The sequence below is a fragment of the Anolis sagrei genome, chromosome 12 (assembly GCF_037176765.1).
Source record: "Anolis sagrei isolate rAnoSag1 chromosome 12, rAnoSag1.mat, whole genome shotgun sequence".
Classification (NCBI taxonomy): Eukaryota; Metazoa; Chordata; class Lepidosauria; order Squamata; family Dactyloidae; genus Anolis; species Anolis sagrei.
The window spans coordinates 20,700,893-20,722,828 of NC_090032.1; the positions used below are offsets into that span (position 1 = coordinate 20,700,893).

The 21,936-nt window shown below is 45.7% G+C and overlaps 1 protein-coding gene across 1 annotated transcript in view; it reads left to right on the top strand.

The window, feature by feature from the left end:
• The window catches only part of ATG2A (autophagy related 2A), a 104,331-nt gene that overhangs the window by 51,857 nt on the left and 30,538 nt on the right, over positions 1 to 21,936 (top strand). The window contains exons 18-29 of the mRNA XM_067472551.1: positions 193 to 335; positions 2,548 to 2,711; positions 4,327 to 4,466; positions 5,931 to 6,081; positions 7,528 to 7,721; positions 8,931 to 9,011; positions 10,902 to 11,008; positions 14,372 to 14,464; positions 14,666 to 14,736; positions 14,970 to 15,046; positions 16,317 to 16,487; positions 20,023 to 20,149. Coding sequence (XP_067328652.1) covers positions 193 to 335; positions 2,548 to 2,711; positions 4,327 to 4,466; positions 5,931 to 6,081; positions 7,528 to 7,721; positions 8,931 to 9,011; positions 10,902 to 11,008; positions 14,372 to 14,464; positions 14,666 to 14,736; positions 14,970 to 15,046; positions 16,317 to 16,487; positions 20,023 to 20,149 — 1,519 coding nt within the window. The remainder of the gene's footprint in view (positions 1 to 192; positions 336 to 2,547; positions 2,712 to 4,326; positions 4,467 to 5,930; positions 6,082 to 7,527; positions 7,722 to 8,930; positions 9,012 to 10,901; positions 11,009 to 14,371; positions 14,465 to 14,665; positions 14,737 to 14,969; positions 15,047 to 16,316; positions 16,488 to 20,022; positions 20,150 to 21,936) is intronic.

Below are 21,936 nucleotides of genomic sequence, written 5' to 3' on the forward strand. Positions count from 1 at the left end.
TGGCATGCATTTAGGTATTAGGAAACATTGTCAAAAGCGGAGTTGGAAAATCCGTATTGAATGTGAGATCTAAAACAGTATTAAACAATTCTATACTTAAATGACAAAGGTAAACACTCAAATATGCATTATTCAAACCTTCTAAACCAAGCAAGCAACTTTGGTAGTAATTTTGGGGTCCCATTCCTGCAGATGGTGATCCCCGGAGATCCCGAAGAGATGGCCGAATTCCAGGCCCAGACCTTGGAGGCTTCCCAGTACGCCCTGGAGGTGTCCTTCCCCACCATGCACCTCTTCCTCCCCAGCAAAGACTTCTACGAGAGCATCTACAACAGGTGAGTTGGGAGTTGTAGTTCACTTCCATCCAGAGAGCACTCTGGACTCAAACAATGAAAGATCTAGACCAAACTTGGCACGAATACTCCATATGCCCAAATCTAAGCACAGATATAATTTGGGGAAAATCGACCTATATATTTGGGAGATGTAGTTGCTGGGAGATATAGTTCACATAAAAACAAAGAGCATTCTGAACCCCAACAATGATGGAACTAGACCAAACTTGGCACGAAAACTCCTTATGCCCAAATATAAGCACAGATAGAGTTTGGGGAAAACTGACCTTCACATTTGGGAGTTGTAGTTGCTGGGATTTATAGTTCACCTAAAATCACAAAGCATTCTGAGCCCCAACAATGATAGATCTGGACCAAACTTGGCATGGATACTCAATATTGCCAAATATGAATACTGGTGGAGTTTGGGGAAAATAGACCTTGAAATTTGGGAGATGTAGTTGCTGGGATTTATAGTTCACCTACAATCAAAGTGCATTCTGAACCCCAACAATGATAGATTTGGACCAAACTTTGTACAGATACTCAATATACCCAAATGTGAACACTGGTGGAGCTTGGGAGAAATAGACCTTGACATTTGGGAGTTGTAGTTGCTGGGATGTATAGTTCACCTACAACCAAAGAGCATTCTGAACCCCACCAATTATAAAATTGAACCAAACTTGGCACACAGAACCCGCATGACCAACAGAAAATACTTGCTGGCCATTGACCTTGAGTTTGGGAGTTGTAGTTCACCTCCATGCAGAGAGCACTCTGGACTCAAACAATGACGGATATCTAGACCAAACTTGGCACGAATACTCCATATACCCAAATATAAGCACAGATATAATTTGGGAAAAATCGACCTTGATATTTGGGAGATGTAGTTGCTGGGATATATAGTTCACCTAAAAACAAAGAGCATTCTGAGCCCCAGCAATGATGGATCTGGACCAAACTTGGCACGGATACTCAATATTGCCAAATATGAACACTGGTGGAGTTTGGGAGAAATAGACCTTGACATTTGGGAGTTGTAGTTGCTGGGATGTATAGTTCACCTACAACCAAAGAGCATTCTGAACCCCACCAATTATAAAATTGAACCAAACTTGGCACACAGAACCCGCATGACCAACAGAAAATACTTGCTGGCCATTGACCTTGAGTTTGGGAGTTGTAGTTCACCTCCATGCAGAGAGCACTCTGGACTCAAACAATGACGGATATCTAGACCAAACTTGGCACGAATACTCCATATACCCAAATCTAAGCACAGATATAATTTGGGAAAAATCGACCTTAATATTTGGGAGATGTAGTTGCTGGGATATATAGTTCACCTAAAAACAAAGAGCATTCTGAGCCCCAGCGATGATGGATCTGGACCAAACTTGGCACGGATACTCAATATTGCCAAATATGAACACTGGTGGAGTTTGGGGAAAATAGACCTTGAAATTTGGGAGTTGTAGTTGCTGGGATTTATAGTTCACCTACAATCAAAGCGCATTCTGAGCCCCAACAATGAGGGATCTGGACCAAACTTGGCACGGATACTCAATATTACCAAATATGAATACTGGTGGAGTTTGGGGAAAATAGACCTTGAAATTTGGGAGTTGTAGTTGCTGGGATTTATAGTTCACCTACAATCAAAGTGCATTCAGAACCCCAACAATGATAGATCTGGACCAAACTTTGCACAGATACTCAGTATACCCATATGTGAACACTGGTAGAGTTTGTGAGAAATAGACCTTGACATTTGGGAGTTGTAGTTGCAGGGATTTATAGTTCACCTACAATCAAAGCGCATTCTAAACCCTACCAATGATAGAATTGAACCAAACTTGGCACACAAAACTCCCATGTGCAACGCAAAGTACTGGAAGGGTTTGATGGGCACTGCCCTTGAGTTTGGGAGTTGTAGTTCACCTACATCCAGAGCGCACTGTGGACTGAAAAAATGATCGATCTGGACCAAACTTGGCATGAATATTCAATATGCCCAAATGTGAACACTGGTGGAGTTTGGGGAAAATAGACCTTGACATTTGGGAGTTGTAGCTGCTGGGATTTATAGTTTACCTGCAATCAAAGAGCATTCTGAACTCCACCAACGATAGAATTGGGCCAAACTTCCCACAGAGGACAGAGAAGGAAAGTATGTCCAAAACTACGTACCGTTTTCTTACTCCAGGATCAACAACGACCTATTGATGTGGGTGCCCTTCAGCCCGCCTCCCAGCCCCTCGGAGACGCCGTTGGGTTCCAGTTCGACGTCCTCCCCTTTGGCCTGCGAAGCGCCCCCCTGCATGCGATGGCAGGAAAACTTCAAGATGTGCAAGTCGGCCTTTAAGCTGGGTAATTCTTATTATTCTTGCTATCACTATTACTATGTTTATGTTTATTTATACCCTGCTTTTTCTCTCCACAAGGAGATTCAAAGCAGCTATGTATCTATTATTAGTATTGGAATGTATTATTATTATTATTATTATTATTATTATTATTATTAGCTGTCACCTATCACGCGTTGCTGTGGCCCAGTCTGTATATATGTATTTCAGTGTGTATATATATATGTGTTTATATGTGTGTGTATATTTGTGTATCTGTGCATATATGTGTGTTTGCATATATATGTGTGTGCACATGTTCATATGTGTGTGTGTACAGGTGTATATATTTGTGTGTTTATATGTGTATATGTATATTGTGTATATATGTGTGCTTGTCTATATGCATATTTGTGTTCATATATGTGCGTATGTGTATATTTGTGTGTGTATGTATATGTGTGTTTGCAGATGTGTATATATGTGTATATATATTTGTGTGTTTATATGTGTATAAGTATATTGTGTATATGTGTGTGCTTGTCTATATGCATATTTGTGTTCCTATATGTGTGTATGTGTGCATGTGTATATTTGTGTGTGTATGTATATATGTGTGTTTGTAGATGTGGATATATGTGTATATATATTTGTGTGTTTATATAGACACACAGACTCCAGTACTAGGCTTTGTAATAGGAGTATTATGCAGACCAAAAGGTGAAACGTCAAATCTACTCGAGACATTCACTCCTTCATTCACTCATTCATACTCACCATCCTTCTTCACTCATGCTCCATTCATTTCCTCATTCATACTCACCATCTTTCTTCACTCATGCTCCATTCATTTCCTCATTCATACTCACCATCCTTCTTCACTCATACTCCATTCATTTCCTCATTCATACTCACCATCCTACTTTACTCATACTCCATTCATTCACTCGTTCATACCCACCATCCTTCTTCACTCATTGTCCATTCATTCACTTGTGTGTGTGTGTGTGTGCAGGAGTATATTGTGTATATGCGTGGGCTTGTCTATATACATATTTGTGTTTATATATGTGTGTATGTGTGCATGTGTATATTTGTGTGTGCATGTATATATGTATATATGTGTGTTTATGCAGATGTATGTGTGTGTATATTTGTGTGTGCTTGGGTATATATATATGTATGTGTATGTATGTGTGCCTGTGTTTATGTATATGAGTGTGTGTGTGTGTGTGTGTGTGTATGGTGCATTTTGGGGGGTTTAAGTCTGTTCTGCTGGGGTGTGTGTGTATTTTTAGGGGTGATGAACACTCGTTGGCCTGATAGGTGTCTTGTGTCCAAATTTGGTGTCAATTCGTCCAGTGGTTTTTGAGTTATGCTAATCTCACAAACGAACATTACATTTTTATTTATATAGATAAGTAAAAAGCACTTTAAAGGAATAGGTAAATCCAATTAGGTAAGAAGATAAGCAGGAACATTGTAATGTATTTTGTTTTTTTGGCTTTTTACATTTTTATTTATATATTATTATTATTATTATTATTATTATTATTATTTTACTGACGCAAAAACACAGTATGTCACAGCAAAGGAGAGCTTGGGAAAATGACACTTCTCTTTTTGTTCTGTATTTCCAGATTCGGACTCGGAGGAAGAAGACTCCCACTTCTATTCGGTGGAAAAAAAGGGGGAACAGCAGAGACCCTCCCCACAGAGCTGCGTCTCCGTCCTGCTGAGTGTCGGGAAGGGGAGGATCACGGCCCTCTGCAACGCCAAGGTAACTGCAGCCCTGGGGATGGTGGGAATGGGGAGTTGGTTCGGACTTCAGCCAATGTTTCCCAAGCTCTGGCCTTCCGCGACTTAAGCAACATATGCGGCAGGTACTGGCTTGTTCAGTAGACTCTCCTCTACAGTTCCCTTTTGGTGGGAAGCCTTAGCATTGAATGGTTGTGTTGTTAAAGTGCGAAGTATAGAACCCTGGGCAGACGTTCGGTCAATGCGACTTAAGCAATGTATGCGGCAGGTACTGGCTTGTTCAGTAGACACTCCTCTACAGTTCCATTTTGGTGGGAAGCCTTAGCATTGAACGGTTGTGTTGTTAAAGTGCAAACTATAGAACCCTGAGCAGACGGTCGATTAATACGACTTGAGCAACGTTCAGTCATTGAATTCTTGAGAGCAGAAGGTGTCACCCCGAAGGAGATTCATCCAAGAATGTAAGCTGTTGATTGTGATTGTGTTGATGGGAGTACTGTGCATCGTTGGGCAAGTGAGTTTAAAGATGTTGAGGTGGGAACATCTGACTTGCATGACAAACAAAGAGTTGGACGTCCTGTGACAGCAACCACCGAGTTTCACAAGCAAAAGGTTGAGAGATTGATTCAGGACGATCGTCATATCACTCAGAGAGAAATTTCAAGCACAATCGGCATTTCACAAGAACGTGTGGGTCACATTATTGCTTTGCTTGGCTATTGGAAGATCTGTGCATGATGGGTACACAGCAGAACTTCAGAGACTGGATCTCATCACCGTATAGCATTCTCCATACAGTCCCGATTTAGCTCCGCCTGACTTCCATCTGTTCCTCGTCATGAAAGAAAATCAGCGGGGACATCATTGTGCTTCTGATGAAGACGTCGAGAGAACTGGGAGACGCTGGTTGCAGAAACAGAGTGTTGACTTCTTCTGCAATAGCTTCAAATAACTTGTTCATCGTTGGCAGAAATGTATCTGATTGTCTGGTGATTATGTCGAAAAGCGAATAGAGGTTGCGAGAACTGGGAGACGCTGGTTGCAGAAACAGAGTGTCAACTTCTTCCGCGGCGGCTTCAGAAAACTTGTTCATTTTTGGCAGAAATGTATCCAATTGTCTGGTGATTGTCTGGAAAAGTGGATAGTGATTGAGAGAACAGGGAGACGCTGGTTGCGGAAACAGAGTGTCAACTTCTTCTGCGACGGCTTCAGAAAACATCGTTGGCAGAAATGTATCTGATTGTCTGGTGATTATGTCGAAAAGTGAATAGTGGTCGTTCAAGAGCGCATTCTAAGGATTATTTCTGTGTTTGGTTTATTAAAATATTCCCATCTAAATCCATGTAACGAAGGTGGAGGCATTACTTTTCATTCAACCCTCGTATATCATCCCCTTCCTTCCTCCCTCCCTTCTGATCTCCTATTTCTTCCTCTGCCTTCTTCTTCCCTCCCTCCTTTGACGTGGGCCACCTTTTCCCCGCTGTAGGGCGAAGGGGGCAAGAAGCTGGAGGGCTCCCACGGCGAGCTGGTTTTGGACGTGGAGAACGGTTGCCTCTTCAGTGTCTCCCAGTACAAAGGCCGCGACGACCTCGGCTATTTCTGCATCGAAGCGGAGAAAGTTGCACTTTATCACAAAGGTGAGGATTTAGCCCACTAGTGGGGAGGAAAGTGGGGAGTGGGTTCGCCCCGAGCCCTTTTGGCCAGAGCAAACCCTTCCCCTTGGATTTAGGGAAGAAGTCAAAGATTTAATGGTGGCAGCGTATATTTTAAAGAAGACATCCTTTCAGTGTTACCTTTCGATAGAATGTGCCGGATTCGCACTCAGGCCTGTGCACTAAGGTAACACTGAAAGGATTTCTTCTTTAAAATATACGTTGCCACCATTAAATCTTTGACTTCCTCAATTAATTGCTTTTAAAACTTCTTACACAGAAGCACACGTGAGGCAGATGTTGTGAACAATAGAACAATGATGTTTATTTAAGAGAACTTTAGTTTTAAAACATAACCCCTAAAGTCAATTATTTTCCTATTCTAAGTTAAGCTTCGCCCATCCCTCCCAGCCAATCACTAACTCCTCTCATTTCCCTCCAATTACCTAAGCTCGCCCCCTTCAGGAAATGAGATTTTAAAATGGATGCTCCCGGCACCCTTTCCCAGTGTAAACATTTCCAAGATCCCTGTGAGTGTCCTCCACCAACACCATACTGCCCACCACCCATGTGAAGGCTTTCATACGGGGAAAATTCCCTCCTAGATTGCATGTGTTTCCTCCATCACAGACATCCCAGTGTCAACATTTCCAAGAGCCCTGCCAATGCCTTCCACCAACACCACACTGCCCACCACCCAAGGGAAAGCTTTCATATGGGGAAAATTCCCTCCTAGTTTGTATATGTTTCCTCCACCATAGACATCCCAGTGTCAACATGTCCAAGAGCCTTGCCAGTGTCCTCCGCCACCATACTGCCCACTACCCATGTGAAGGCTTTCATACAGAAACAATTCCATCCTAAATTTTTAGTGTTTCCTCCACCACAGACATCCCAGTGTAAACATTTCCAGGAGCCCTGCCAATGTCCTCCACCAACACCACACTGCCCACTACCCATGTGAAGGCTTTCATATGGGGAAAGTTCCCTCCTAGATTGCATGTGTTTCCTCCACCACAGACATCCCAGTGTCAACATGTCCAAGAGCCTTGCCAGCATCCACTGCCCACCACCCATGTGAAGGCTTTCATACAGAGACAATTCCATCCTAGATTGTATGTGTTTCCTCCACCACAGACATCACAGTGTCAACATGTCCAAGAGCTTTGCCAACGTCCTCCACCAACACCACACTGCCCACTACCCATGTGAAGGCTTTCATACGGGGAAAATTCCCTCCTAGATTGTATGTGTTTCCTCCCCCACAGACATCCCAGTGTAAACATGTCCAAGAGCCCTGCCAATGTCCTCCACCAACACCACACTGCCCACCACCCAAGGGAAGGCTTTCCAAAATGGCCTAACAGTTAGGGAATCCACTACAAGTAGCGTAATAACCCGAGATGCTTTCTCTGCGGTCCTTCCCTACAGCCGTCGTGGAGGACTACCTCATGGCTGAGCACTTGGAGATCCCCAGCTTCCTACCTCCCGAAGGGCTGCACCCCACCATTTACGCCTCCCAGGAAGGCACCGTTGCCTGGCCTTTGGGGAGCAAGAAGGAAGGCCCCCACAAAATGCTCTCCCTGGCCATCCAGATCAACCTGGACTTGGAGAAGAACATCAAGGTATCCCGTTACGTTTTCACCAACTGTTGGGGATTGTGGGAGTTGAAGTCCAAAACGCCTGGAGGGCCGAAGTTGACTTAAACCATGAGCTAATCATATGCTCCTTCTCTTCCCGTCTTCTCCCTTGTTGTTTATTTATTTAGCATGCCAAAAGCAAATTGAGATGCCGACAAAGAAACAGTTAAAGCACAACAATTAAAATAAACAAGTCAACAACATTAAAAAATACATTAAGCTAGTTTTCCCTGTAATAGGCAGTAAGAGCACCGAAAGCTTCTGAGAGTTTCTGTTCAACCATTTCAAGGCTCCCTGCTTGAGTGGTGATGGCATGATCGTCAGCATAGATGGATTAGGAATCAGATGGTTTTCCTTGTAATAGGCAGTAAGAGCACCGAAAGCTTCAGAGAGCTTCTATTCAACCAATTCAAAGCTCTCTGCTTGAGTGGTGATGGCATGATCGTCAGCATAGATAGATTAGGAATCAGATGGTTTTCCTTGTAATAGGCAGTAAGAGCACCGAAAGCTTCAGAGAGTTTCTGTTCAACCATTTCAAGGCTCCCTGCTTGAGTGGTGATGGCATGATCGTCAGCATAGATGGATTAGGAATCAGATGGTTTTCCTTGTAATAGGCAGTAAGAGCACCGAAAACTTCAGAGAGTTTCTGTTCAACCATTTCAAGGCTCCCTGCTTGAGTGGTGATGGCATGATCGTCAGCATAGATGGATTAGGAATCAGATGGTTTTCCTTGTAATAGACACTAAGAGCACCTAAAGCTTCAGAGAGTTTCTGTTCAACCAATTCAAAGCTCTCTGCTTGGGTGTTGATGGCACAATCGTCAGCATAGATAGATTAGGAATCGGATGGTTTTCCTTGTAATAGGCAGTAAGAGCACCTAAAGCTTCAGAGAGTTTCTGTTCAACCATTTCAAGGCTCCCTGCTTGAGTGGTGATGGCATGATCGTCAGCATAGATAGATTAGGAATCGGGTTTTCCTTGTAATAGGCACTAAGAGCACCTAAAGTTTCAGAGAGATTCTCTTTGCCCATTTCAAAGCTCCCTGCTTGAGTGGTGATGGCACGATCGTCAGCATAGATGAAACTCTCCGTCCCTTCTAGGAGTGGCTGGTCATTTGTGTAAATGTTCAACATTGTTGTGTCGATGCAACACAAGATTGGAAGGAACGCTAAGCCTCTTGCTTCTCCGTTGACAGGAGTTCTTGGTGACGTTACGGCTAGAAGGTGCCACTATGCGGCATTACATGGCGTTGGCCCACCAGAGCTGGTATTCGCAGGTAAGAGCATGTCCAAGAGCCTTGCCAGCGTCCTCCACCAACACCATACTGCCCACCACCCAAGGGAAGGCTTTCCTACAGGAACAATTCCATCCGAGAGTTCATGTGTTTCCTCCACCACAGACATCCCAGTGTAAACATGTCCAAGAGCCTTGCCAACGTCCTCCACCAACACCATACTGCCCACCACTCAAGGGAAGGCTTTGCTACAGGGACAATTCCATACTAGAGTTCTTGTGTTTCCTCCACCACAGACATCCCAGTGTAAACATGTCCAAGAGCCTTGCCAACGTCCTCCACCAACACCATACTGCCCACCACCCAAGGGAAGGCTTTGCTACAGGGACAATTCCATACTAGAGTTCTTGTGTTTCCTCCACCACAGACATCCCAGTGTAAAACTATCCAAAATCCCTGCCAACGTCCTCCACCAACACCATACTGCCCACCACCCAAGGGAAGGCTTTGCTACAGGGACAATTCCATCCTAGATTGCATGTGTTTCCTCCACCACAGACATCCCAGTGTAAACATGTCCAAGAGCCTTGCCAGCGTCCTCCACCAACACCATACTGCCCACCACCCAAGGGAAGGCTTTCATACAAGGACAATTCCATCCTAGAGTTCTTGTGTTTCCTCCACCACAGACATCCCAGTGTAAACATGTCCAAGATCCCTGCCAATGTCCTCCACCAACACCATACTGCCCACCACCCAAGGGAAGGCTTTGCTACAGGGATAATTCCATACTAGAGTTCTTGTGTTTCCTCCACCACAGACATCCCAGTGTAAACATGTCCAAGAGCCCTGCCAATGTCCTCCACCAACACCATACTGCCCACCACCCAAGGGAAGGCTTTCATTCAGGGATAATTCCATCCTAGAGTTCATGTGTTTCCTCCACCACAGACATCCCAGTGTAAACATGTCCAAGATCCCTGCCAACATCCTCCACCAACACCATACTGCCCACCACCCATGGGAAGGCTTTCATTCAGGGATAATTCCATCCTAGAGTTCATGTGTTTCCTCCACCACAGACATCCCAGTGTGAACATGTCCAAGATCCCTGACAACGTCCTCCACCAACACCATACTGCCCACCACCCAAGGGAAGGCTTTCATACAGGGACAATTCCATCCTAGAGTTCATGCGTTTCCTCCACCACAGACATCCCAGTGTAAACATGTCCAAGATCCCTGCCAACGTCCTCCGCCAACACCATACTGCCCACCACTCAAGGGAAGGCTTTCATTCAGGGGTAATTCCATCCTAGATATCATGTGTGTCCTCCACCACAGACATCCCAGTGTAAACATGTCCAAAATCCCTGCCAACGTCCTCCACCAACACCATACTGCCTACCACCCAAGGGAAGGCTTTCATTCAGGGGTAATTCCATCCTAGATATCATGTGTGTCCTCCACCACAGACATCCCAGTGTAAAACTATCCAAGATCCCTGCCAACACCGATGGATCTGGACCAAACTTGGCACACAGACCTGATATGCTGAAAATTGATTACTGGAGGAGTTTGGGAGGAACTGACCTTCCTTTCTGGGAGTTGTAGTTCACCCATTACCAGGGAAACTGTGAAGTCCACCGATGATGGACCTGGACCAAACTTGGCACACAAAACCCCCATGACTGACTCAACCTACTGGAGGGGTTTGAGGGGACTGACTCACCATAGTGGGAGTTGTAGTTTACCCTGCAGCCAGATCCTACCGATGATGCATCCAGAGCAAACTTTCCCAGCATAACAAACTTGAAGGAGTGATGGAGTTTCAGGGGGGTCAGCCTGGCATGATGGGAGTTGTAGTTCGCCCACAACCTTTTGCATTTTGTGCAATTAAAAATTGACTTTTTCCAATCTTTTCCTCGTTAGATGATTGATTTCTTAGACGTCCTGGACGACCCAATCCTTGGTTTCGTGCCACCCACCATCATCACAGTCTTGCACACTCACCTCTTCAGCTGTGCCGTGGATTACAGGTACAGGGACGTGGGAGACTTGGCCCAATCCGTGATCAGTGAAGGGTTGATCCCCCACCCCAAAAATGGTTCTCGTTTTGGATGTCGGGGGCAATGGTGGTTCGATTCTAAAGTCAGTTCCGATTTTCACAGAAAAAAAATGTTCAAATTTTTTAAAAACTTCAGAGACTTCTGAATTCTTTGGTTAATGGTTTGAAAGTGTTATTTCCTGTTTCATTGGGTGGTCTTTACTTTGAAAGTAGTTGTTTTACTCCAGAAGCGGGGGGAAAGCAAGTGGAGGAAATTCCTTCCTTCTCTGGTTTAAAACTGGCTTCTCTGGCTTTAAAACTGGCTTCTCTGGTTTGAGTTGAGGCCAGGAAATTCCTTCTTCTCTGGTTTAAAACTGGCTTCTCTGGCTTGAGCCGAGGCCAGGAAACTCTTTCCTCCTCTGGTTTAAAACTGACTTCTCTGGCTTTAAAACTGGCTTCTCTGGCTTGAGCCGAGGCCAGGAAATTCCTTCCGTCTCTGGTTTAAAACTGGATTCTCTGGCTTGAGTTGAAGCCAAAGACCAGAAGAGGGGGGAAGCAAGTGGAGGAAATTCTTTCCTTCTCTGGTTTAAAACTGGCTTCTCTGGCATGAGCCGAGAATAGGAAATTCCTTCCTTCTCTGGTTTAAAACTGGCTTCTCTGGCTTGAGTTGAGGCCAGGGGGGAAAGCAAGCAGAGGAAATTCTTTCCTTCTCTGGCTTTAAAACTGGCTTCTCTGGCTTTAAAACTGGCTTCTCTGGCTTGAGCCAAGGCCAGGGATCAGAAGAGGGGGGAAAGCAAGTGGAGGAAATTCCTTCCTTCTCTGGTTTAAAACTGGCTTCTCTGGCTTGAGCCGAGGTCAGGAAATTCCTTCCTTCTCTGGTTTAAAACTGGCTTCTCTGGCTTGAGCCGAGAATAGGAAATTCCTTCCTTCTCTGGTTTAAAACTGGCTTCTCTGGCTTGAGCCAAGGCCAGGGATCAGAAGAGGGGGGAAAGCAAGTAGAGGAAATTCCTTCCTTCTCTGGTTTAAAACTGGCTTCTCTGGCTTGAGCCGAGGTCAGGAAATTCCTTCCTTCTCTGGTTTAAAACTGGCTTCTCTGGCTTGAGCCGAGAATAGGAAATTCCTTCCTTCTCTGGTTTAAAACTGGCTTCTCTGGCTTGAGCCGAGGCCAGGGACCAGAAGAGGGGGGAAAGCAAGTGGAGGAAATTCCTTCCTTCTCTGGTTTAAAACTGGCTTCTCTGGCTTTAAAACTGGCTTCTCTGGTTTGAGTTGAGGCCAGGAAATTCCTTCTTCTCTGGTTTAAAACTGGCTTCTCTGGCTTGAGCCGAGGCCAGGAAATTCCTTCCGTCTCTGGTTTAAAACTGGATTCTCTGGCTTGAGTTGAAGCCAAAGACCAGAAGAGGGGGGAAGCAAGTGGAGGAAATTCTTTCCTTCTCTGGTTTAAAACTGGCTTCTCTGGCTTGAGCCGAGAATAGGAAATTCCTTCCTTCTCTGGTTTAAAACTGGCTTCTCTGGCTTGAGTTGAGGCCAGGGGGGAAAGCAAGCAGAGGAAATTCTTTCCTTCTCTGGCTTTAAAACTGGCTTCTCTGGCTTTAAAACTGGCTTCTCTGGCTTGAGTTGAGGCCAGGGGGGAAAGCAAGCAGAGGAAATTCTTTCCTTCTCTGGCTTTAAAACTGGCTTCTCTGGCTTTAAAACTGGCTTCTCTGGCTTGAGCCGAGGCCAGGAAATTCCTTCCTTCCCTGGTTTAAAACTGGCTTCTCTGGCTTGAACCAAGGCCAGGAAATTCCTTCCTTCCCTGGTTTAAAACTGGATTCTCTGGCTTGAGCCAAGGCCAGGGATCAGAAGAGGGGGTAAAGCAAGTGGAGGAAATTCCTTCCTTCTCTGGTTTAAAACTGGCTTCTCTGGCTTGAGCCGAGGTCAGGAAATTCCTTCCTTCTCTGGTTTGAAACTGGCTTCTCTGGCTTTAAAACTGGCTTCTCTGGCTTGAGCCGAGGTCAGGAAATTCCTTCCTTCCCTGGTTTAAAACTGGCTTCTCTGGCTTGAGCCGAGGCCAGGAAATTCCTTCCTTCCCTGGTTTAAAACTGGCTTCTCTGGCTTGAGCCAAGGCCAGGGATCAGAAGAGGGGGTAAAGCAAGTGGAGGAAATTCCTTCCTTCTCTGGTTTAAAACTGGCTTCTCTGGCTTGAGCTGAGGCTAGGAAATTCCTTCTTTCTCTGGCTTTAAAACTGGCTTCTCTGGCTTGAGCCGAGGCCAGGAAATTCCTTCCTTCTCTGGTTTAAAACTGGCTTCTCTGGCTTTAAAACTGGCTTCTCTGGCTAGAGCCGAGGTCAGGAAATTCCTTCCTTCTCAGGTTTAAAACTGTCTTCTCTGGCTTGAGTTGAGGCCAGGGACCAGAAGAGGGGGGAAAGCAAGCGGAGGAAATTCCTTTCTTCTCTGGTTTAAAACTGGCTTCTCTGGCTTTAAAACTGGCTTCTCTGGCTTGAGCTGAGGCTAGGAAATTCCTTCTTTCTCTGGCTTTAAAACTGGCTTCTCTGGCTTGAGCCGAGGCCAGGAAATTCCTTCCTTCCCAGGTTTAAAACTGGCTTCTCTGGCTTTAAAACTGGCTTCTCTGGCTTGTGCCGAGGCCAGGAAATTCCTCCCTTCCCAGGTTTAAAACTGGCTTCTCTGGCTTTAAAACTGGCTTCTCTGGCTTGTGCCGAGGCCAGGAAATTCCTCCCTTCCCAGGTTTAAAACTGGCTTCTCTGGCTTTAAAACTGGCTTCTCTGGCTTGTGCCGAGGCCAGGAAATTCCTCCCTTCCCAGGTTTAAAACTGGCTTCTCTGGCTTTAAAACTGGCTTCTCTGGCTTGTGCTGAGGCCAGGAAATTCCTCCCTTCCCAGGTTTAAAACTGGCTTCTCTGGCTTTAATCTTAGCTTCTCTGGCTTGAGCCGAGGCCAGGGACCAGAAGCGGGAAAAAACAAGTGGAGGAAATTCCTTCCTTCTTTGGTTTAAAACTGGCTTCTCTGGCTTTAAATCGGTCTTCTCTGGTTTGAACCAACGCCAGGGACCAGAAGTGGGGGAAAACTGATTAATTTCCGTCTCACTTCATGAGTCGTAACAAAAATGGCGGAAAAAGCTTCTGAAGGGCAAAGGAACTTCTGGTTTTCTTAAAAACTTCAAAATTGCTTCCAAAAGGTAATTTTTCCGACTTTATTCCGAATTACGAAGATTCCGACGGTACCTAACCATGCCTACCGTTTAGATATAAGCCCATCATACGATAAATCCGAGGGACCGGTAAATGGCCAGCGGTAACAAAGTTCCGTGTGTTTTGCTGTTACGCTGTTACGCTTCCTAGAGTTGCATCTTTTCTGTCGGCAGGCCTCTCTACTTGCCCATCCGTGTCCTCATCACCGCCGAGACCTTCACCCTCTCCAGCAACATCATTGTGGACACCTCGGTCTTCCTCCTCCGGTGAGTCCGTCCTTCCTGGAGATTTCTTGGGAGAGTTACGCAATTGCGAGAGTTTGGCAATTTAGAGCAATTGCTGCACGTTGGGATCGGTGATAACGCAAAAAAAGCTGGAAATTGGCTTGAACAGAGAGCCTGTGTTTCCAACGTCTGCTCGATGAGAAGCAGAACGGATACTAACCAGCCCTTTTGCTCCGGTTCTAGGTTCATTCTGGACGACTCTGCCCTATACCTCTCAAATAAATGTGACACCGAGACCGGGGACTTGAGGAAAGGTAATTCTGCTTAAGGAGGAGCTCCCCTTCATTTGCGAGTTTTGTTTTACTCCGTTTCGATCCAGATTTGTGTTGTCTGGACCAGAAAAACACAATGGGGGAAGTAGCCCTAGGTAGAAAGCGGTCATACCCATCCCATTCATCGGAGGGTGAGAAGTACATCCCGGGACATGGGAACGAGCCAAGCACAAACTCTGATGCCAAACTTGAATGTTTTCTTCTCATGGTTTCAGACTACATTTGCGTTGTGGACGTGGACCTCTTGGAGTTAGTGATCACCACTTGGAAGGGGGCCACCACCGAGAAGCTGGTGAGTTCTTTGTGGGATGGTCAGCCATTGTCCTGGATACAACATCTCCTCCTTGTCCCTCCAGTAGAAGAGTGACTAGGGATCTTCTTCCACGGAGAAGCTCTAGATTGGGTTGCTGTGAGTTTTTCAGGCTGTATGAACATGTTCAGTAGCATTCTCTCCTGACGTTTACCCGCTTCTGTGGCTGGCGTCTTTAGAGGTTTTGTTGGCAATGAAGCAAGTGAAGTGTGTGTGTGCGCACACACACATATATACATGCACACACACACACACACACACTTTTCACTTGCTTCAACTGCTACTTGGCAGGGCAGCCATTTTTAAACGATTAGTCTGCACTCTGTGAGCTGCAGGAAAGGCCGGTTCTACTGTAGTGAGAATCAGGAAGGCAATCTGTAGTTAGAGAACTACAGGGAAAGGCTGATTCTGTTGTGTTAAGAATCAGGAAGGTTTAGGCTTTTAGCCTGTGATAGGTCAGTTGACTTATTTAGGTTAGTAGTTAGTGTATGAGTAGAAGGGGTGAGAGAACCCTAATATGAATCTACTGCAACAGAAATAAGGAAAGAACAATCTTGTACCTGAAATAATCTGTTAAAGAAAGAAACATATTTTGAAGGAAAATAAGCTAAAATCTGTGTAGTAGAAGGAACAGTTCTCTCAAGAGTTGTTTTGTGAAATGTATTAAAGATACGTGCCTCCAAGAGTTAAGAAACATTGAAACCATTAAGCTTCTTCTATATTTCAATAAACTTGTTACAGTTTCTTCTAAACCAAGTCTCTGTTACAAATACTTTCAAGTCAAGCCGCGCTACACACTGAAGAAAGACCAAATGAATATTACAAGCTATTACTTGTGTTATCAATTTAGTAAGCTCTTACAAAGTGGTGGCTCCTTTACAAAACATTTACAAATTGGTGGCATCGTTACAAATTGGTGGCCTCTTGACACTGGGGATGGCATTTAATTTCATTGTATGATGTATAGCGACAATAATGTTAGTCTCAATATAAGTGTGATTGGAAGGAAGAAAGATGCAAAGACCACCAAAGACTAGATGGAAGTCAACAACACCTTTTTATTTTTATTTTTTATTTTTCTTCTTTTTCTTTCTCTATTTTTCTCTTCCTTTCTTTCTTTACTACTTAAAAAAAAGAAAATGTTCACCCACTTTTGATGTAAAATGATTTTCTTATTTTCTTTTTAAATTTTATCAATAAAAATCAATTCAAAATAATAATAATAATGGTATTCTATCCTTTTCTATTCTAGACCCGACCACTCTTTGAGCTGCGCTGCTCCAACAACGTAGTGCACGTCCACACGTGTGCGGACTCCTGCGCGGCTCTGGCCAACCTCATCCAATACGTTGTGAACAATGGCGATTTGCACCCGCCGCCCCGGCATGACAGCCCTACTGAGATCGCAGGCCAGAAGGTGCAGGTGAGTGCATAGAGCAGAGGGGAAGAACTAGTCAGTTTACAAAGCAATGTCCTTGTCTGGGAGTGTTTCACTCCAAGACAGGAAAAACCCTCTGACTTTAAACACCATACCGTTGAATTAGGAAAAACAATCCTTTTGTTGAAGATAATTAAAAAGCAGCAAAGTAGAAAGCACTTTAAAGAAATAGGTAAATCCAATTATGTAAGAAGATAAGCAGGAACAAAATAGTCCAGGGTAAAGTTCAGCAAAAAAGCAGCAAAGTAGAAAGCATTTTAAAGAAATAGGCAAATCCAATTAGGTAAGACGATAAGCAGGAACAAAATAGTCCAGGGTAAAGTTCAGCAAAAAAGCAGCAAAGTAGAAAGCATTTTAAAGAAATAGGCAAATCCAATTAGGTAAGACGATAAGCAGGAACAAAATAGTCCAGGGTAAAGTTCAGCAAAAAAGCAGCAAAGTAGAAAGCATTTTAAAGAAATAGGCAAATCCAATTAGGTAAGAAGATAAGCAGGAACAAAATAGTCCAGGGTAAAGTTCAGCAAAAAAGCAGCAAAGTAGAAAGCATTTTAAAGAAATAGGCAAATCCAATTAGGTAAGACGATAAGCAGGAACAAAATAGTCCAGGGTAAAGTTCAGCAAAAAAGCAGCAAAGTAGAAAGCATTTTAAAGAAATAGGCAAATCCAATTAGGTAAGAAGATAAGCAGGAACAAAATAGTCCAGGGTTTTTGTTGTTGTTGTTGTTGTTTTGGTTTTTTTTTTTTTTTGTCATGTCAGGAGTGACTCCTGGTGTGAGAGAATTGGCCGTCTGCAAGGACGTTGCCCAGGGGATGCCTGGATGATTTTATGTTTTTATCATCCTTGTGGGAGGCTTCTCTCATGTCCCCGCATGAAGAGCTGGAGCTGATAGAGGGAGCTCATCCGCCTCTCCCCGGATTCGAACCTGCGACCTGTCAGTCTTCAGTCCTGCCGGCACAGGGCTTTAACCCACTGCGCTACCAGGGGCTCCTAGGAATCACTAAAGAAGGACAATCCAGGCATAGATATAGTCCAGGGTAAAGTTCAGCAAAAAAGCAGCAAAGTAGAAAGCATTTTAAAGAAATAGGCAAATCCAATTAGGTAAGAAGATAAGCAGGAACAAAATAGTCCAGGGTAAAGTTCAGCACAGTCCATAAAAACTTATCTAATAAAATCCAGAAAACCAGGAAATATTAATCCAAGGCATGAGTATGCAATCATCAAATCCAAGAATCAAAATGATGAAACAAGCATGAATCTTCCAAGCAAGGCTTCCATGAAACAAGGAAGAGAACTTAACTTGATTCCAAACTATGCTTCACCTGGCTACATTTCCCGTACTTGGAACTTTTTCCCCTCGTTAAGCTATCCCAAGCACTCCGAAATTGGTTTCTCTTTAGTTGAGATTCCCTTATCTTTTTCTGTTGGAGCCTGGCAGAACGGCGAAGCCACTCTTCGGCTCGTCTATTTTGACTAATCTCCCTCCGTCTATCTGTTTGCTCATTATTTTCTGCAGCTGGGCCAAGTGCCGAGTTGTTTTCAAGCCCCAAATCCTGGGAATTCTCTGGTAGCAATTCAGGGAGCACACCATTATCCCCACACCCTTCAGGGGCATTCTCATGGGAAACTACACTTTGCACAGGAGTCTCCTGGTCATTCTCTGCATCAATATCATTGACCAAACAATTGCCATCTTGAAACTCATTGACATCACTCCCCACATCTAAAGCATCTGCGACGCTGATGAAGCACTTCCGCATTCCCCGCATGCTTCCCCACTGATGAAGCACTTCCACATTCCCCGCATGCTTCCCCGTTGATGAAGCACTTCCGCATTCCCCGCATGCTTCCCCGCTGATGAAGCACTTCCGCATTCCCCGCATGCTTCCCCGCTGATGAAGCACTTCCGCATTCCCCGCATGCTTCCCCGCTGATGAAGCACTTCCGCATTCCCCGCATGCTTCCCCGCTGATGAAGCACTTCCGCATTCCCCGCATGCTTCCCTGCTGATGAAGCACTTCCGCATTCCCCGCATGCTTCCCCGCTGATGAAGCACTTCCGCATTCCCCGCATGCTTCCCCGCTGATGAAGCACTTCCGCATTCCCCGCATGCTTCCCCGCTGATGAAGCACTTCCGCATTCCCCGCATGCTTCCCCGCTGATGAAGCACTTCCGCATTCCCCGCATGCTTCCCTGCTGATGAAGCACTTCCGCATTCCCCGCATGCTTCCCCGCTGATGAAGCACTTCCGCATTCCCCGCATGCTTCCCTGCTGATGAAGCACTTCCGCATTCCCCGCATGCTTCCCCGCTGATGAAGCACTTCCACATTCCCCGCATGCTTCCCCGCTGATGAAGCACTTCCGCATTCCCCGCATGCTTCCCTGCTGATGAAACACTTCCGCATTCCCCGCATGCTTCCCCGCTGATGAAGCACTTCCGCATTCCCCGCATGCTTCCCCGCTGATGAAGCACTTCCGCATTCCCCGCATGCTTCCCCGCTGATGAAACACTTCCGCATTCCCCGCATGCTTCCCCGCTGATGAAGCACTTCCGCATTCCCCGCATGCTTCCCTGCTGATGAAACACTTCCGCATTCCCCGCATGCTTCCCCGCTGATGAAGCACTTCCGCATTCCCCGCATGCTTCCCCGCTGATGAAGCACTTCCGCATTCCCCGCATGCTTCCCTGCTGATGAAACACTTCCGCATTCCCCGCATGCTTCCCCGCTGATGAAGCACTTCCGCATTCCCCGCATGCTTCCCTGCTGATGAAGCACTTCCGCATTCCCCGCATGCTTCCCCGCTGATGAAGCACTTCCACATTCCCCGCATGCTTCCCCGCTGATGAAGCACTTCCGCATTCCCCGCATGCTTCCCCGCTGATGAAGCACTTCCGCATTCCCCGCATGCTTCCCTGCTGATGAAGCACTTCCGCATTCCCCGCATGCTTCCCCGCTGGAATGTTTTGCTGGAGTCTTCTTTATGGCCTCATAAATCAGTTAATTTAGCCTCCCCACACTTTAAGGTGGTACCTAATTTTCCAACTTGACAGATGCAACTGTCTTTCGGGTTGCAAAGGTCGACAACAGGCTACACACAATTGGTTGGGAACCCACTCCAACCCGGGCTGGCTTCGAACTCGTGACTTGGTCAGAGTGATCTTAATGCAGCTGACACTCACCACAATCCTGGTGCAATGTCGCCCTTCTCACCCCAAAGGGGACCCAGAACAAGTTACAAGATATATATACACATACAACATATATATACTTATACACAAATATATACACATACATATACACACACAAAACACATCTACCCAGACTGGGCCACAGCAACATGTGGTAGGGGACAGCTCGTATAATATAATAGGAACCCCCGGTGGCGCAGTGGGTTAAACCCTTTGAATCCGGGTAGAGCGTGGATGAGCTCCCATCTGTCAGCTCCAGCTCCGCATGCGGGGACATGAGAGAAGCCTCCCGCAAGGATAGTAAAACATCAAAAAAATCCTTCTCTTTCAGTTGTCGGAGAGCCCGGCCTCGCTGCCCCCGTGTCCTCCGGCCGAGACGGCGGCCATCAACCAGCGCGACCTCACCGATGCCCTCATGGACTCGGAGCGCGGCCTCCACGAGCCGGCCGGAGAAACCGGTAAGGACAGGACAGAGAGGAATATTCTCTCCCCTAAAATGGATCATCGGCCCCGTTATCTTGGCGAGCATGACCACTCTGTAGTTCTAAAGCATTGAATGGCTTTGCAGTTTCAAAGCCTGGCTGTTTCCTGCCTGGGGGAATCCTTTGTTGGGAGGTGATCGCTGGCCCTGGTTGGTTCCTCTCTGGAATTTCCAAATTTTCTGTTCAAGAACCACCTCCTGCCTGGGGGAATCCTTTGTTGGGAGGTGATCGCTGGCCCTGGTTGGTTCCTGTCGGGAATTTCCAAATTTTCTGTTCAAGAACCACCTCCTGCCTGGGGGAATCCTTTGTTGGGAGGTGATCGCTGGCCCTGGTTGTTTCCTGTCTGGAATTTCCAAATTTTCTGTTCAAGAGCACCTGATGGACACAGCATATTATTTGAGAACACAGAAATGCTGGACCACGCTCACAACCACCACGTCAGGCTACACAGAGAAGCCATTGAAATCCACAAGGATAATGTCAACACAAAGGAGGAAACCATGAAAATTAACACAATCTGGCTCCCAGTATTAAAAAAAAATCTCTAAAATCAAAATAGTAAACAATGAGCAACACTAAAAAAATCCAAAAAAACAAAAACGGGAATTCCAGACAGGAAACAACCAGGGCCAGCTAACACCTCCCTGGTGGTGCAATGGGTTAAACCCTTGTGCCGCCAGAATTAAGATAGTAATTAAAGAACACCACTCAGAAACAGGAGAACGCCAGACAAGAAACAATCATGGCCAGCTAACACTTCTCAACAAAGGATTTCCCCAGGCAGGAAGCAGCCAGGCTTTGAAGCTGCAAGGCCATTCAGTGCTAATCAAGCTGGCCAATGGCAACGTTAACACTTGCCACCAGACAAGAGTTCTTTCTCCCACCCTGGACATCATTCCACAGGTATATATATATATAGGATTCCCTCAGGCAGGAAGCAGGCAGGCTTTGAAGCTGCAAGGCCATTCAGTGCTAATCAAGCTGGCGAATGGCAACATTCACACTTGCCTCTAGCAGACAAGAGTCCTTTCTCCCACCCTGGGCATCATTCCACAGATATATAAATATATATAGGAGCCCCTCATGCAGGAAGCAGCCAGGCTTTGAAGCTGCAAGGCCATTCAGTGCGAATCAAGCTGACCAATGGCAACATTCACACTTGCCTCCAGCGGACAAGAGTTCTTTCTCCCACCCTGGACACCATTCCACAGGTATAAATATATATATGATTCCCTCAGGCAGGAAGCAGCCAGGCTTTGAAGCTGCAAGGCCATTCAGTGCTAATCAAGCTGACCAATGACAACATTAACACTTCCCTCCAGCGGACAAGAGTTCTTTCTCCCACCCTGGACATCATTCCACAGGTATATATATATATATATAGGATCCCCTCAGGCAGGAAGCAGCCAGGCTTTGAAGCTGCAAGGCCATTCAGTGCTAATCAAGCTGACCAATGGCAACATTCACACTTGCCTCCAACAGACAAGAGTTCTTTCTCCCACCCTGGACACCATTCCACAGATATCCAAACCCCATTTGCCCAGTTTCCAACAGACCTCACAACCTCTGAGGATGCCTGCCATAGATGTGGGTGAAACATCAGGAGAGAGTGCTTCTGGGAAAATGGCCAGATAGCCTGGAAAACCCTAAATCCAAAAAGGAAGTGGTGGAAGCTCCTTCTTTGGAGGCTTTGAAACAGAGGCTGGATGGCCATCTGTTGGGGTGGCTTTGAATGTGATTTTTCCTGCTTCCTGGCAGAATGG